General features: G+C 34.8%; 2 protein-coding genes across 5 annotated transcripts; one reads left to right on the forward strand and one right to left on the reverse strand.

Moving 5' to 3' along the window:
• Positions 1 to 2,314: 2,314 nt before the first annotated feature.
• On the forward strand, positions 2,315 to 11,241 carry CYP97B3 (cytochrome P450, family 97, subfamily B, polypeptide 3). Of its 2 annotated transcripts, XM_022280724.2 has the most exons (14): positions 2,318 to 2,809; positions 3,368 to 3,548; positions 4,046 to 4,153; positions 4,559 to 4,643; positions 4,950 to 5,188; positions 6,847 to 7,020; positions 7,850 to 7,897; positions 8,022 to 8,081; positions 8,776 to 8,862; positions 8,950 to 9,038; positions 9,892 to 9,983; positions 10,443 to 10,504; positions 10,668 to 10,817; positions 10,907 to 11,241. In XM_022280724.2, the coding sequence occupies exons 1-14, from the start codon at positions 2,634 to 2,636 to the stop codon at positions 11,129 to 11,131; spliced, it is 1,776 nt and encodes a 591-aa protein (XP_022136416.1). In that variant the 5' UTR covers positions 2,318 to 2,633; the 3' UTR covers positions 11,132 to 11,241. The 2 variants fall into 2 exon arrangements, with proteins under 2 accessions (XP_022136417.1, XP_022136416.1); XM_022280725.2 differs by lacking the exon at positions 6,847 to 7,020 and having other exon boundaries at positions 2,315 to 2,809.
• A 224-nt stretch (positions 11,242 to 11,465) lies between these two features.
• On the reverse strand, positions 11,466 to 16,160 carry FAR1 (FRS (FAR1 Related Sequences) transcription factor family). 3 transcript variants are annotated; one of them, XM_022280720.2, is made up of 8 exons: positions 15,948 to 16,160; positions 12,829 to 15,071; positions 12,673 to 12,729; positions 12,514 to 12,582; positions 12,344 to 12,412; positions 12,180 to 12,251; positions 12,024 to 12,065; positions 11,466 to 11,922 (listed from the first exon to the last, which is right to left on the reverse strand). In XM_022280720.2, exons 2-8 carry the CDS (start codon positions 14,890 to 14,892, stop codon positions 11,866 to 11,868), a joined length of 2,430 nt encoding a protein of 809 aa, XP_022136412.1. In that variant the 5' UTR covers positions 14,893 to 15,071; positions 15,948 to 16,160; the 3' UTR covers positions 11,466 to 11,865. The 3 variants fall into 3 exon arrangements, with proteins under 3 accessions (XP_022136412.1, XP_022136410.1, XP_022136411.1); XM_022280718.2 differs by having other exon boundaries at positions 12,344 to 12,418; positions 15,948 to 16,159; XM_022280719.2 differs by lacking the exon at positions 15,948 to 16,160 and having other exon boundaries at positions 12,344 to 12,418; positions 12,829 to 15,939.
• Between the last annotated feature and the right edge of the window lie 1,489 nt (positions 16,161 to 17,649).

The following is a 17,649-nucleotide window of genomic DNA, read 5'->3' on the forward strand; positions in this document are numbered from 1 at the left end:
GATTACAGACATGGGTTCACGTTACTCCTTTTTAATCTCAATATTTTTAATTTTAGTTCATTTTAGTTTTTATATTTTTAAAACGACTATTTTGATTCTTGTGTATTTCTAAAATGAATATTTTGATCTCTATTTACAAAATTTTAACACAAATTTTATACAAAATGAAAATTTTTAATACAAATTTATGGTTAAATCTCAAAAAAATTGGCAAGTGAAGTGATATGCTAAAATTGTGATATAAATAAACAAGATAAAAGTAAAAATTAAAAGATTATTCTTTAAAAATACAGAGACTAAAATAAATAAAAGTTGAAAATATAGAAACCAAAATAAACCTCTTGAAAGTACAGGATGAAGATGAACTCAAATAAACTATAGTGGGAGGTAGAACTTTTAATCAATGTTAGAAAACAAAAAAAAAGTTTGCAACTAACCCAAAATTTAGTTTGATTGTTGTAAAGCACTTGCTAAAAAAAGTAATTAATAGTGCTTGAGGTGATTTTTCACTAGCCACATGTCATCCTATGATACAACCAAGATTGATGAGTTAGCACAAAGGTTCGTACCTAGAAGTAACTATACACCTCAGACCTTCCTAAAGAAGCCAAGTCGATCTATTGAAGGCAGTCTCAAGTCATATAAAAGATGAGCTAACCAAAGTCTCTTGCATCGGCCACCTAAGATATCAGTCGAGTCGAGCCCAAATTTCTACATTAGACACATGAGTTACCAACCGAGCTAATCAAAGGAGACTTGTTCAGGAATAGAATTCCGACACAATCCGATTCTTGGGTTGTCGAAGAGTCGTTGGAAGCTTGTCGGAAACTCTGCCTATAAATAGAGACCTCCCGCGTTATTTTCAGGTACGCGAAACTATATTCTTTTTCGAGTATAAATCGGTTAGCTATTGACTTGAGCGTCAAAGTATTTACTCCTTTTTGTAGGTCTTCTACTTGTTAGCGTGTCAACTCGTTCAAAGAGTCAAAGTCAGTCACAGTCGAAGCCGAGCTTCGCAGACTTGGTAAAAATCTTGATCAAATAAATAGCAAACATGCAATTAAGTTTTTAATGAAAGTTGGTTTAACATTAATCATATAATTTTATCCCAAAAAAAAATAACCATATAAGAGAAAGAATAATTTAAGTGTATATATATATATATATGTATATTTTTCTTTGTTTGAGTTTACGGGATTCAAACCTCAAAACTTATGATCAAAGATATATAACTCGACCAGTTATGTTTACATGGCTTGCAAAAAATATCAACAAATATGAAAGAGATACAATAGTAAGAACAAAATTTTGACAATTATTTTGCACGTTTTATTGACCAATTCTTATTAGTAATAAAAAGATAACATATAAATAACTTTTTAAAATCCACTAATTTTTATATGAAATATTGGATAAAGGTAGAAAAAATGCACATATCGGTCAACACCATATTTGTACTAATTTTTTTGGAAAGAGATTCTTTTTGGGATTCCAAATTCAAAACCAAATTTCTCCTACAAGTCCTATTACTCTCATATCTTAATACTTAATAATATGTAATATCAAAATAAGATTATATATACACATATACATACATACATTCATAGAGTTAAAATAGATTTCACAAAATTTTTTACCGTCCGTATGGCTCAATTGGTAAGAAAAATTAGTAATCTCTTTGTCGTATGCTTAAATCTCTACCCTTATTTGAACTATAATATTATTTAAAAGAAAAAAACTATAGAGTTTTCTGCCATGATCTTGCAAAAGCTTATCTAAAAAGAAGATAAATAGTAGAATTTAAAATGTGCGCTTCTTCGGGAAAGAACCCTTTTAAAATCAGATTTGAAAAAACTAATTAAGATAATTATTTAAAACTACTCATTTAAGTAGTTTAAAATTTTCTGAAATAACAACTAAAAATTATAAAAAGATACAAATATAATTTTAATTAAAAAAGAGGCGAGAATTCGGAACTACAATTTTAAAGAAAGTTATCGATTGAATTATATTCCTATCGACTTTTAAACTGATCTGTTTTAAACCATCTATGAAAAATACTTGAGTTCTATAACATCAGTCTCAGTACATTTAAACATCAAATCATCACAAAAAAATGATTAGTTATCATCAAAATATTTGAGAAAATACTCCAATTCTATACCATCAACCTCAATACATGTAAACATCAAATCAAACATCCCCTAAAATTGAGAGGTTGTGGACAGCTTTTAAGCATCATGTGTCGCTAAAATTCAGTTCCGTATCTTGTCAGCCAAAAATATATGAGCATTTCTAAAAACTGCGAGTGGGGCTGCAACAATCGCCAAAAATAAGCGCCAATTGCCACCATTTTTAACGGTGTGCTCTATTGGGTTAGGCAATGACAGTCCTTAGTGGGCTTTTGTTACTCTAGATTAGAGAAAACAGACAAAGAAAAAAGTGGTTTTCTATTTGAAGAATTAAAAAATTCTATATCCCACTCCCACCCAGTAATCTGAGGGCGGTTTCGTTCATATCTTCACTGATTTTTAGAGTATTTCCAAATTTCCATCCCCCCTTTTTGTACATTCGGTGATTCACTTGATAAGCATCACTACCCAGTTTGTTTATTCAAGATTGGGGCCGTGGGAATGGGAGTGGCAATGGCTGCCACTTCCCTTTCGAACCTGCCTTCGGCTGTCTTCCATGGAAATCTGCAGAGAAATGAATTTGGGTTTGTGGGTATGGCGAGACAACCGTCGGTTTGCTCTGCCACTACCGCCACCGCCAAGTTTCGGAAATCTAATCTTAGAGGTTCGGTTGTGAGGTAATCATTTCTATTTCTCTTTATTGCGGATTTTTGCTTCTCTGAATAAGTGGGTGAAAGTTTAGGTTGCTTCTCAGCTAGGTAACATATGTATGCTCGTTTTCTCCTGTTTTTTCACTCGTTTTTGGAGTAACCGATCATTGCCTTTTTCGTCTCTGTCCCGAGCTCAGCTTTTGGGTCTCTAATTTTCAGTTCTTGTTCTCTTTGGGATTGTCTTTTTCATTATTTGTTCAAATGATGTTGCAATAAAGGTGATTATTGGTCTGAACTCTAAATTTTCTATGGTATCTTCACGTTTCTCCTGAACTCAGCACTGGTTAATAGTTTCCAGTTGCTATCCTTTTGCAATTTTTTCTTTCTAAATGGTAATAAATATCATTATTGTTCATAATTGTCAAATTTCTTTTATCCATATGGTTTCTCTTTACTCTAGGTTTCTTGTTAACTTAGGAGGCATAATCCAGTCTGGATTCATCCAAATTCCCCATCGTTTTTGTGGCGTGTTTCTGTAGTTGAACTTGTGTTTATGGAACAATTTGTGTTGAAATGTTTTTGTAGGTGCCAATCAGCTCGAACCGATGAACCTAAAACAAAAAGAAATCTACTCGACAATGCAAGCAATCTCCTTACCAATTTGTTGAGTGGTGGAAATCTGGGATCTATGCCAATAGCTGAAGGTGCAGTCTCGGATTTGTTTGGTCGCCCACTCTTCTTTGCTCTGTATGATTGGTTCTTAGAGGTATATACATGCACCTTTCATAAATTTCTCATGAGTTTCTTCAACTGAAACATTAAATCCCTATGACGACGCTTACTCTCATGTGTGCCTAATAACGTTGTTGCTCAATAGATGTTGTCTAGCATAAAACGGTTGGACATCTTTTAGTATGTAAAAGTCCTCCAATAATTCTGTTTTCCTTGAGTTTGAAATGACAATTGCCTCTTGATTTCATGATATTTTTGATGGTTGGGAACTTGTGTGATATCGATAATTTCAAGTATGTCCCCTAAGACAAGATTCCTAACAAATATGCTTAACCATTGGACTTAGTGATTAGACATTATAATCTTCCTTCATGAATTCGATTTAAATTGTGTACCTATTAAGTCTTATTTCTGCTCGTTATTTGATGGTGCAAAATCTTTCTGTACACCTTTTTTTCTATTAGTTTTCTTTCTAGGCATAGGATTCAGATACCCATTTCTTTCTATTAATTTTTTTCTTTCCTGTTGCAGCATGGATCTGTCTATAAACTCGCTTTTGGACCAAAAGCCTTTGTTGTTGTATCAGATCCCATTGTGGCAAGATATGTTCTTAGAGAAAATGCATTTGGTTATGACAAGGTAATATATTGAATCCATTTCTCTCTTTCTGTTTGTTAGGCAGTGTAGATAATTCAGTTAGACTTCAGAGGAAATGGACCATCTATTTCTTGTACTATCATGAATCATAGCATTGTCTCTTTTCTCAAAAGGAAAATGTAAAGTTTGAATTTAGATAGTTAATGGGCATGTAATCAACTAGACGAAAGATTTGCTAAAATAACATCGCAGTGATTTATGGTTAGAGTGAATTTGGTCATTTCTTGATACAACTGATACTGTGGGCCTCCATTTTGTTGAAATTCCTTGAATAGTTTTTCTTCAGATTATCAGCAATATGGATGCGAAATTTCCATATTAATCAACTATTTTTAGCACTTTGAGTTTTCATGATGTCTTATTGCTAATGTAAATATATTCAACTAGGGAGTGCTTGCTGATATTCTAGAACCAATAATGGGTAAAGGACTAATACCAGCTGACCTTGACACTTGGAAGCAGAGGAGACGAGGTGAGCAAATTGAAGCTAAGATTTCTGTGCACTCTCTTCCGAGTCCATAAAATGTGCTTCGAGCCTTCCATCATCAGTAATATTTATACCTTGTATAATTTTGTAGCACCATGATCACCGTTAAAGGAAAGCTGCAACGTAATCATCATTTTGCAAGTTCGTTTAGAAAAAATTAGAATAGAAAAACATTATTTTTTTTTCTTTTAGCATGAATGGAACTTCTTTTTGGGTAATTTTATCGATATGTTAACTTTGGTGTGGTTATAACCTGTTAGAGATGTTAACTTATTTCATTTTGATTTACAGTTATTGCTCCAGGATTCCATGCCTTATACTTGGAAGCTATGACCAAAGTATTCACTGATTGTTCAGAACGATCAATGTTGAAATTGGAGAAGCTTCTAGGAGAAGGTGAACGAGCGGAGGATAAAACCATTGAGTTGGATATGGAAGCAGAGTTTTCAAGTTTGGCTCTTGATATCATTGGACTTGGTGTTTTCAACTATGATTTTGGTTCTGTAACCAAAGAATCTCCAGTGATTAAGGTTTGAAGAAATGAATACGATCTGCATTTTAAATAGCCAGCATTTTTTCCCACTTCATACACATCCGTCTATCTATCTATTTTCATTTCTTACACAAACTTTGGTTATTTTTTTTTTGTTTGGATAAGAAACTTTGTATTAGCAAAAGCATAGAAACACAAGAAACAGCCTAAAGGCAGGGGGAAGAGGGATCCCACTCCCAAGAACTACAAAAGAAGAGCTCTTGCATAATCGAAGAGAGGCTATAATTACAGAAGTATTTTCTATGCCTATGACACCACCATGAAGTGTGTAAATGAACTGTATTACAAAAAACTTCAAAAGAAGAAATCTTATCTTCGAAGATTCTAGCGTTCCTTTCCAACCACAGATTCCACAGAAGAGCTCTAATTGCACGACTCCAAAGGATTTTTGCTTTCCCTCTAAAAGGCCACCCTCTTAGAGTTTCATGTAACCACCCTTCAATATTCTGAGGAAGGCAAATGGAGAAACCAAAAATTTGGAACAAAAAGGACCATCCACGAGAAGCAAACTGGCAATGAAGGAAGACATGGTCCATAGTATCCTCATTCTTCTGACATAAAGCACAAACTGAAGGAGAGAGGGTCCAATTTGGACACTTTCTCTGGAGTCTTTCTGTGGTATTTACAGCTCTATAAGCTAGAGTCCATAGGAAAACTTTAACTTTTTTAGGGATAGAATACTTCCATAAGAGAGAAGATATGAGAGGTGTCGTGCTTGGAACTTCAAAAGCAGCTTGGAAGGCCGATTTTACTGTATACTTTCCAGAGGAATCTAGAGACCAAACTGCTTTATCGGCTCCCTCCCCAATTTGAATAGTGTCCAGCCTTCCCATAAGATCCACCCAGCTTTCTACTTCTCTATCATGGAGCCCCCTTCTTAAACCAAGGTCCCAAGCAAGCTGCTCCTCTTTCCAACATTCAACAACCAAAGCTTCCTTTTTCAAAGAAACAGCATAAATGTCGGGGAAGTCATGAGCTAGAGTAGTATTCCCCGTCCATCTATCCAACCAAAAGCGGATTCTGTCGCCGCGAGAAACTTTAAAAGAAAGAAATTTGAGGAAGAAAATGCTGTTTTTAGCTATAGCAACCCAGGGTTTGCCCGTCAACTTACCCCTATGCTTTTTAGACAGCCACCCGAGGGGCTCTATCCCGTAAATACTTTCAATAACTCTTCTCCACAAGGCATCTTCCTCTTGTGTAAACCTCCATAACCATTTCAAAAGCAATTAATAATGAAAGTGACTTGAATGATATTTTAATTTTTACCAATTAATAATGATTTTTAGTGCTGTTAACTTTACACATGGTGCCACACTCTGATTTAATTGCATTCTCTGAAGAGGAGAGCCAGTAAGAATAGGCGATGTTCCAGTTCAAAGTGCTGTCAGAACTAAGAGAAGGAATTATATATATTTGGTGATTTACTACTACATTATCATACTAGGATTTGGAGCATCTTTATAACATGATCCAAGTTGTTTCTGGTGTCCACTTATTAATATTTTTCATTATTTACAATAATTTATGATGGAAAAAGATCCTGTGGTTTTTGTCATCATAAATTTTATGTCTAGTGCATACCTAAAACATGAACATTATGCATTCTTAATCAGCAGTTTTACAAATATCTTACAGGCTGTATATGGAACTCTTTTTGAAGCAGAGCATAGATCAACTTTCTATATCCCATATTGGAAATTACCTTTAGCGAAGTGGATAGTCCCGAGGCAGCGTAAATTCCATAGTGACCTTAAGGTTATTAACAAGTGTCTTGATGGCCTAATACGAAATGCAAGAGAAACCCGTGAGGTGAGCAGAGCCTTAAGACTTAAGTTGCTAATTGTTTTGGTAATGTCTTATTTTCTAAGAAAGTAGGAAATCTTGTCATGTTGCCGCTGTATAACTTTTTAGTTTATTACTGATGATCAATAAGCCTGAAAAGACTGCTTCGTGTGGTTTGGATCTGAAGTTAAACCTGTTGGTCTATCTCTGTTCTGGATGACATTTTTGTGCGGGCGATATCCAGAAACAGTGGACACAAAATGGACTCTATTTCAAACACCAATAATCCTGTTTTGAGTTGAAGAATTATTCTATTCCCCTCCTTCCAAACCTTTAACTAGCATGCACAATGTGCTGTACCATGAAAATATGGAAATATTTGTCATGCATGCTTGCAGGAATTTCTAAACCTACATATCCAGATCAAGTTTGTAAAACTAAAATATACGGCATTTTGTTTCTCAAAGATGCTTTTTTTCTCACCAAAAAAAAACCTTGAAAAATCTCATAGTTGGTTATTAATTAGGACTTCAAGATTCGCGAATGATTCTTTTTCCATTTCAAAATTCTGTTTTCTGTTCATATTCCAGTATGAGCCAAATACCCATTATCGAAAAATCTATTGAGACAAGAAGTAACTGCAAGGTAGTTTTAAAATCTACTCTTTTGTCTAAACCTTTTTTAACAGTATTTTTTCCTTCCGTGGTTGAAGCAAGGCGTAGATCTGTACTTTGTTTTCCATGTCACAGGTGCCTTATTTAAGTAGTACACACCTTAGTTACTCACTGTGTGCTTGTCAGAAAAAATTTGTTTGAAGCAACAGCCTAGACTTGACTTTGGTTGCATCTCCTAACAGGAAGCCGATGTCGAGAAATTGCAGCAAAGGGACTACTTAAATCTCAAGGTGTCTCTTCTATCATCCTGAGAAAATTAATGATTCTAAAGTCTACTTTTCAGGTATTGGTGTTTTACTTTAGAGACTTCACAAAAATCATAAACAGCTTACTGTGTTACCTAATATTTTCCAGGATGCCAGTCTTTTGCGTTTCTTAGTTGATATGCGGGGAGCTGATGTTGATGATCGGCAGGTAAACGACCTACATTTTTTTTTTTTGTAAGAAACAATTTCATTGATGAGTGAAATTACAAAAGGGATGGTAAAGCATCCGCAAACCAAAGGAGTTTGAAACTTCCCCAATTGGTCAAAAGTGTCATAATACTATAATGATGAAAGAGGGGAGAATTTTTACACCAAGACATAGCGAGAAAAATAATGTTGTCAAAGATTCTATCGAAGGGAAGATCCTTATCTGTGAAGATCCTATGATTTCTCTCTTTCCATGTGCTCCATAAACATGCTCCGAATAATGTGTTTCCAAGTAAACGACCTACATTTTGATTTTAGAACCTCCTCCAATTTTACATATCATAGTCAATGCTGCTCGGTACAATTTGTTATACAATCAAATGTAGTATAATGATCATGATAGACCCTGATAGTTAAAATTGTATAGCCATAAGAGAGTAAGGGTGGAATGGCTTGGCAAAATGTAAGGTGCGGGATCCAATGTAACTAGTTAGTTAGACTGGTGGGAAGGGTGTGAGTTGGGGAGTATTTAGAAGCTCGGTTACAATAGAGAGGACAATACTTTTTGGGTAAGAGTCCCAAAGGTGTTCGGGAGGATAGGGAGCTCTCGAATTCTTCATTAGCACTCGGATATTAAATGACCATAATACATTTTCTTGAATCCATTTTCACATCTAGATATGTAATATCAACAGCTTAGGGACGATCTGATGACAATGCTTATTGCTGGTCATGAGACAACTGCTGCTGTTCTTACATGGGCTGTTTATTTGCTTGCACAAGTAAGCACTTGGCTCTGCCTTTTTACCATCACTTATAAAGTGAATGATGGTCTCTTTTGTTTAAAGCCTTCACTGTTGGTTTTGCAGAATCCTTCAAAAATGAAAAAGGCTCAGGCAGAGATTGATTTGGTTCTTGGCAAGGGGAGCCTAACTTTTGAATCACTTAAAGCATTGAAGTAAGCAAATCATCTGTTTCCTAGTATTCTGCTCAATACTGATTTATCTTTCTCAAAGCTTAGTAGATGAAATGGAGACGCATTAATACCATTATTCAGATTTACTTGGATTCCTAGGTGCATTTAGTTTTTATTCAGTCCATGCTATGGCATTGAATCTTTCCTCAAGCTGTTCTACTTCCATTTATTTATTTATTCTTTTGATAGGAGACAACTTTCATTGATGGCATGAAATACTTCCATTTTAAAATTTGAAGGATTTATTTCTACAAATAGAACTGTCAACCAGTTTGATAATCTTTATTGGCTAAATTTCACAAACAAAAATCGTTCTCAAAATTTGGCTAGAATTTCAAAAATGTTTTAATTACGATACGACTATTAGGAAACAAATAAAAATATAAATAAACAAGCATATTTTTGAAAATCAAACCATTATGAAACTGGCTCTAAGCATTCAATTATGGATGATTTCGATGAGATTGGTCTAACAGTCTAAATTATTTAGATTATATACTTTTGTTTCTATCACATTCTCAGGATTTTGAACCCATTATGATAGTATAAATATGAAGCAAAAAATCTGAACCCAACTCAGAAAATCCAGTCTCCTTCATGGTAGTCATTCTGAAATTTATGCTCTTTTGTTTCCCATTAAATTATAGAAACCGAGTAACGAAATAATCCCAATTAATTTGAGGAATTCAAACGTCTCCCTCTTGAGCCAAGCTCGAGCCACGACAGCTAAAACATTCATTCCCTTGTCTTACCCATCCCTTCCTCAAAAAAATTATCCACAAAATTCTTAGCTTGAGTGAAGTTTGGTACTTATTGATTTGTATAATTCTGTCAGGTACATCAGACTTATTGTTGCAGAGACTCTTCGTTTGTTTCCCCAGCCACCATTGCTGATAAGACGAGCTCTCAAATCGGATACATTACCAGGTATTAATTGAAAACAACCTGCACATGTAAGTGGTGCTAAGAGAAAATCGAAGGTAAAATTTTCCATTTCGATCAACATGTCTTGAATATGTTATGAGGACCCATCTCTAGCCAAGAAGCGGTGTTCGACTTTGCCGGTTGAATATGTTAACAGCAGAAGACGGTTTTTGTATGAAGTGAAGACATGATTTCATGATTATAGAGCATCATTCTTTTGACATATACTTTAAACAAAAGATGTTTTCAATATTTTCTGATTATAATTTGATTAACCAGAGGAAGGAAGAAAAACTGTCTTGTGAAATTTGATGAATTAGTCACTCCCTGCTTGTTAGTTTGCTGTATGGATGTGATATGTTATAATGGGCATCTCGTCTCTTGCTTTCTTGAGCTTAAAGATGCGAGTTCCCGATTCTGTTATTATACACTCAAGCCATGTATGCACTGGTAACTATGCAGGAGGATACAATGGTGACAAAAATGGATATACAATTCCTGCAGGGACTGACATATTCATCTCTGTAAGTGAAAGATTCCATTGGAAACGCTTATTTCTAAGGGTTTATAATTGAGGTGGCAATTTCATTTGTTCTTTTTTTTATAAAGCTGAAAGTATTTAAGCAGAGGATGTCACTTTCACTCTTCCATTTGGCTTTTAGACTTTATATAAATCTGTTGTTTCAGGTTTACAATCTCCACAGATCTCCATACTTCTGGGATAATCCTCAAGAATTTGAACCAGAGAGATTTCAGGTAAAGAAACCAAGCGAGGGAATTGAAGGATGGGATGGTTTTGACCCATCTAGAAGCCCTGGAGCTCTATACCCGAACGAGGTAACTTACCAACCATTGATCCTCATCTAAAGTAGTTGCATAGTGATGCGTAACGGTGGATGATGGATTCATTCTGGTGAGTATCTCAGATTGTAGCAGACTTTTCCTTCTTACCATTTGGTGGAGGCCCTAGAAAATGTGTGGGAGATCAGTTTGCTCTAATGGAGTCAACTATAGCATTGGCGATGTTGCTGCAGAAGTTTGATGTGGAACTAAAAGGAGGTCCAGAATCTGTAGAACTTGTTACTGGGGCCACTATTCACACCAAAAATGGGTTGTGGTGCAAACTGAGAAGAAGATCACAAGTAAATTGATATGTAACATTCTTGTCACCCCCCAAGAATATGGTACACTATGATACATGATAACAATGCTTGGGGAATAATTTCTTTCTTCTGATAAAAAGAGAATTTATTTAGTGGAATGCCGGTTCACTAAGAATGATGCATTTTTGGTCTGGGATTTGATTCCAAGACCAACTACAAGATCCTCAAAATCAATTGCAAAATTTCACTGCAGCAAGAGTAAGCCATTGCCTCGAGCAGAAATATACCAGTTGAGATGGTATGGGATAACACACCACTCAATGAACAAAGTATCTACTGGAACTATGCAAATATCAACGTTGTGTACAAAAAACGAATGTCATCTGTTGCCAACAAAATTACTTTGGCAGAGGCTAGTCTAGATTGCTTCAAAAAAACAATTATAATCCTATACATGAGCAGAATTTGGCTCGTTACAACAGATTTCCCTTCATAGAAGAAGCCAGAGGTTTATACCCAAATGATATTTCTGCTACAACTATACAGCCAAATTGTTTCCCCTTCATCTTTCATGGGGATATGGGAACTATTTTTTAGACAGCCTAAATAACATGGTAGCTTACCGATAAAAATACAGAACTTTTCTTTATCTCTATTCTGAAAAGTAAAGAGGCTCGAGTATGAAACTACGTGGCACTAAGAACTATGACGTCCGGGCCCTGTATATACCTTTTTGTACAACTCAACCAACCATGGAAAGTTGTCTGCTGAGTACTGCTTCATCAGGTATGTCTTGAAGTACTGCCATGAAGCTGTGCAGATCTCAAATGTTGCTCATCCTGCAATTATTTTGACAGGTCAAGAATAGTTAAACAACCACAACAAGAAACCAGAAATCAGAAACATCTTTCTCAAATAAAATAAGGTGTTCTAAATAAACCTGTAAACTATAATTATAACTCGTCGCTGGCCGATAATCCACCTGCATGTGAACACAACCAGAAATAATTCTTTCAGATACAGGTTGGAAAAGAAAAAAAGAAAAAAAAAAAAAAAGGTTCCCCCAGCAAGTTCATTGAATGGTAATCCCAAATACCAGCGCATGAATGCTATTATGCTGAGCCCCAAAATATCCATCATGATTGGTTGCAATAGTATTTAATTGTCCCTGAAAAAATAATATATTGAACTTGAATCAGATGCAACAAACCCATCTTCATGGTGATTTAATACCTGGCAGAACCGTATAGCACGACTCACCAGCCCTTGAATGCTTTGTTGACTGACATAGTACGACGACGCATCATGAGGAGGCTCCATCAAGTTCAACTGTACCTGCGATAAGCAGTAGTTTAACAATAGCATCTGTGAAGTCACTACTAATAATTTCAGTTAATCTTATACACTCGGAAGCTAATAAACCATTCTACCAATCCTTGAACATTCTGTTGAGTTCCGTAATATCCGTTCATGGTCAAGCTATCCGACGTTAAGCTATCCTGCAAGTAGCAAGTCCAAATAAGAATAAAATTCTTAACAATGATGATACATGCACATTGCTAACGAAGTAAATAGTAGGGCAATTCAACCATTTGCTGTAAGTTTTCCTGTCCTTCAACAATTATCATATCTGTTTCTGCTTGTACCTGAACAACAAATAAACTGTTGAATAAAAAATGTTTATGTATCGTTATGTTTTACATAACTATAATAGAAGGATATCAAGCACTGACTGGAAAACTGACCTTTCGTTTTCTGCTGGTACTCTTCCTCTTATTTGTTTTAGCAGTTATGCTTCCTTGATTCTCTTCTTCTTCCTCACGTAGACCATGGGCATTAACGCTAGATTCTGCTGGAGCACTTTTGGAGTTATTAATATTCACACAAGTCTTCAAAGCTTCAACTAATGTACGAATGGCAATATTATAACACTCCTCAGAAATCGATCCTTCTTCACTCAATTCAATTGCTCTTTTACATAAATCATTATAACGCTGTACTCTGTTCTGTCTGAATTCTGTTCCTTCAGAAATTGATTGCCTACTCTTTGCATCTTTCGTCCACCTCTTTAAAATATATTGAGGTGGGATGCTTGAAAAACCAAGTATTTGTAATACAATCAATGCGTGTCTACAAAGAAAACCTTTATATTCAAACAAACGGCAGAAACAAGAAACTTCGGAGTTCAATTCATGCAACCTTACTAAAAAATGTTCATCTTTCTCACAGTCCTGAACTCTGAATGTAGTAATGGCACCATCTTCACTTTCTTTCCTCGGATGGCAACCAACTACCCCCAAAACCTCATTTTGGAATTTCTTGAATATTGTGTGGGTGTAAATCGTAGACATCTGTTTTTCCCAGGGAGAAGGAGATTTTAGTGCTGGCTGTTTGTGCAATGTATCAAAATCTGCTATTGCTTCCTCTTCATATCTATTTTGCAGAATAGCTCCATACTGTTTCACAAACTCTTTCAGCGTAATTTTCTTATGAATGTATTTGTCAAAGAAAGCATTCATACTATCAGAACGTTGACTAGTTGACATTCCAGCCAAGAAGATATCATCCATAAAAGTTGGTACCCATTTTTTTCGATCATCATACAATGATTGTATCCAGTCATCATCTTGAAGTTCAAATCTAGTAACCATCTTCCACCATCTCATATCAAACTGCTCATCCGTCCACGACTTAAAAATGCACTTATTAAATTTTGACAAGAAGTTTTCGTGCCGTTTGATAACATGAGCAAGATTATCGGGAATCTTTTCCAATATATGCCAAAGAGAAAAGCAATGGCGAGTGTTTGGGAACACTTCTTCAATGGCTAGTTTCAAGGCTTTGTCTTGATCAGTAATAATAACTTTGGGAGCTTGCCCACCCATTGCTCTAAGCCATGTCTTGAACAACCAGGTAAATGTTGGTTTAGTCCAATCTGCAGCCAGTGCACATCCAAGCATCATTGACTGCGAGTGATGGTTCACCCCAATGAAAGGAGCAAAGGGAAGCTTATCATTGCTTTTAATATATGAGATATCAAAAGAAACAACATCATTGAAACTAACATAATCATTCCTACTTTTGGCATCAACCCAGAACAGGTTTCTCAGACGCTGCTCTTCATTCAAGTCTATAGCATAGAAAAAGTAGGGATTCTCCTTTTGGATACGCTTAAAGTACTCAAGCAATATTTGGGCATCTCCCTCATCAAGAGCCAAATACCGGCCTTTGTCAAACTGACAAGTCATGTCCATCTGAGGAAAACTGACATTTCTATACCCGCCACATTTTTTTGACATCTCAACATACATCCTCCGTGTCCTTTCACTAACAGCATGCAATATGTCGATGTTATTCTTCTCTGCCAGCTTGACATTCCTATGGATGCGAAAATGATATGCAAGAGCAGGTAAGAGCTCATGATTATGATCCTTTATGAACTCATGAATAATCCATCTTCCATCTGGCCTTCTCTTCACATGCATGCTGGCTTTACAGTCAGTCTTTTTCACACTGGGCCTTCGACTATTTCCACTATCAGATTCAGGAGTAACACCATATCTCGAACATGCAAATTTTGCATCAATAAATTCTTTCGACTTCTTCGAACGTCGACTATTCTTAATAGATGTTGTGAACCCCATTGATTTGGCATATTCTTGATAAAATGAGTATGCAGCTTCATGGGAATCAAATTCAATTCCATTGTGTGGCTCAAAATCTATATCCCCTTCAAACAATATGTCCCTCTTAGGTAAACTAACTACTCCACCATCTCCATGATGCATTTCAGCCACAACATCAACCATTGTTTCAGCAGTACGAAGTAGAGTCTTCACATTTCACCTAGATGCAGCCACATAGCCCATTCCTTTTCATCAAAAGCATAGTTTACCTATCTTGACTGAATTTGCCAGTTACTCATTTTTTATAGCCCTGAAAGGACTAAGACATCACCGGATATTGCAGAATCTATCATGAAGTGCACCTGACATACATCATCATCGTTCATCCTTGAACTTTCAAATCAATTATTCTCTACAGATCCAATTCTCTAGGAATGTACATTACCAATATATGATTTACATCTTTCGTTTTTTAAATCATCTACCAGCTGACAATAACTAGCTAAATGCCAAAATTCAAATGATTGAAGACTTTAAACACAGCTCGCCCAATAAAGAAACATTATGGAAACTTTTCCAGTAACTCAACTACAAACAAATATGAGGTATCAAATACTTCAAGTTCAAACACATTCCTAGATTAGTTAAAGGGGGTATTATTATCAGAGGAAACTACTGCATAGAGAAGACAGCGACAGATGATCCAAAGAAAATCAAAGGTTCCCACTTTAACATAACAACTAAACCGCCAACTTTCACACCGACAGCAAGAAACAGAGATTTGATAGCGACTCAAAGGCAAAACTCTAAAAGTGATTATCGACGAATTCCCTATTCAGAAGTCCAGAATATTATAACGACAAAATCTCCAACGTGGATAGAGAAATCAAACAGAAGAACCAAGAAAATCAAACTCCAAACCAATTGGGTTCTCGATTTTTAAAAAAAAAAAAAGAAAACACCCCTTCTCAAATTAGCTAAAATCAAGGGGAGGGGGAGGAGGAGAAAACAGTAGTACGTCACATTTTCCAAATCACATTGAGTCCACTAAACATACAGAAGCAATTCTCCGTGGACACTCTCTCAGCAACCAAACAGACATACAAAACGGAAAATTCAGAAAGAAAACACCATCAAAATATCATCAGAATCGCAGATAGATGACACAGAAAGTAAGCAAGTTGCGAACTAAAACAAAGAGAGAGAAATGGAGAGGTTGGCGCGAAGTTGAGAAATACCCGAAGAAAGAAATTTGTTGAGAATCTGGGGAGCGAAGGCAGCGAGTGGAGGAATTGCGCGAGTGGGGAAGGAAGTTCTTGAAATTGGGAAATTAGGGTTTGAAACTCACTCGCCGATCGAAAACCGTGGGGGAAGAATTGGGTCAAATTCACTCGCTTTTCACACGCTCCGTCGCAAAACCCAGACCCACCCCTCTTCCCGAGCGTGACAATGAAACAGACATCATTTTTCATCTCGGATTAAATATTAACGTCTTTTTCCTTTCTTTTTTTTTTTCTTTTTTCTTTCTAAAGCCACGCGCGTTTATATATCAGCGCGTGCTATTTAGTTAGGTAAGGTATCCTTGGGGATTTTTTTCTTATATCATTACGTAAATCTAATTTTCAATTTTAATCCAAGAATCATTTATGAATTGACAGTCAATAGTAAAAGTTAACGGTTCCTATTTGTCCTGAATTTTTTTTTTTGGGACTGAAAATCCACATTTTTTTTTTATTTTCTTTCAATAGAAAAATAAAGCAAAGTTTTTCGGTTTAGTTTAGTTAAAATGCTTCGTAATATACTTTTCTAGAAAAACTAATTTTAAAATTATTCATTTTTTAGAAAGTGCGGATAGCAAATTTTTTTTCTATATATTTCAAAACATGTGACTTGTTTTTTCAAACTTTTAAATATAACATAAATTTTCAATATCACATATATACTAGTAGTCAGATATATTATAGATATATTATAGATATATTACAAATGTATATCATTTAGGTAAAGTTACAGTTTGAACGTTGGACCTCTATTTCTTTTTTAAATGCTATATTTGAAAAAAAAATGTGGTTGTTATTTTGTTAATTTTACTAAATTTTTTTATCATATTTGCAACTGTCCCTTAATTTTTTATACAAATTCTCCTACTTATTTTTCGTTTTTGAGGTGAGCTAACTTTGTGTTGACTTAATCTAATCTAACTTAATCTTTTAACAAAAATCTTAAATAATTTTGTAACTTCAATCTTAACTTACAATAGGTGATTTGAAATATATATGATGAATATATATAGGTATTACATAAAAGAAATATTTGTATCGAGTAAATAGAAAAACAATATACTGTGTGGAGAGAGTTTAGAAATCAAAACAAAATATACAAGAAGGACCAAACATTAAAAGATAAAAAAAAAAAAAAATGAGTTTGACAATTTATTTAGGAGTAAAACTTTTTAATGTAGAAAACTAATGAAATAGAACAATTTTTTAAATATTTTTACAAAAAACAAATGCTCTCTTTTTTATTTTATAGCTAAAAGTTATCAAATGTATTAAATAACACTAAACTGTAATATACCGAAAAAAAAAAGTTGTATTTTTTGTTAGAATTTCGAGAGTAGTAGTTTAATTGATATTTTGGGACTTAACAAATTCTCCTCATCCCTTACTAATTTGAAATTTCTACCAAAGATGTCGATTGATATTTCTATAAAAGTTAGAAAAACTAAAAAATGATAAAAAAACTATTTAAATAAAAAAACAAATTTTCCTATTTCTAAATTAGCTAAAAATAATTAATATTAATATTAGGTATATATTAGTGACATTTTGTTGGTATATTTCATATGTTGTCGGTTATCTTGTACTATAAAAGAAATGTTGATTTACCCTTAATGTTGATGTCAAATCCATGGAAACACTCAACGGATATTTAGAACCA

The sequence above is a fragment of the Momordica charantia genome, assembly GCF_013281855.1.
Source record: "Momordica charantia cultivar OHB3-1 chromosome 10 unlocalized genomic scaffold, Mcharantia_2.0 BLBB01000010.1, whole genome shotgun sequence".
In the NCBI taxonomy this organism is placed as follows: Eukaryota; Viridiplantae; Streptophyta; class Magnoliopsida; order Cucurbitales; family Cucurbitaceae; genus Momordica; species Momordica charantia.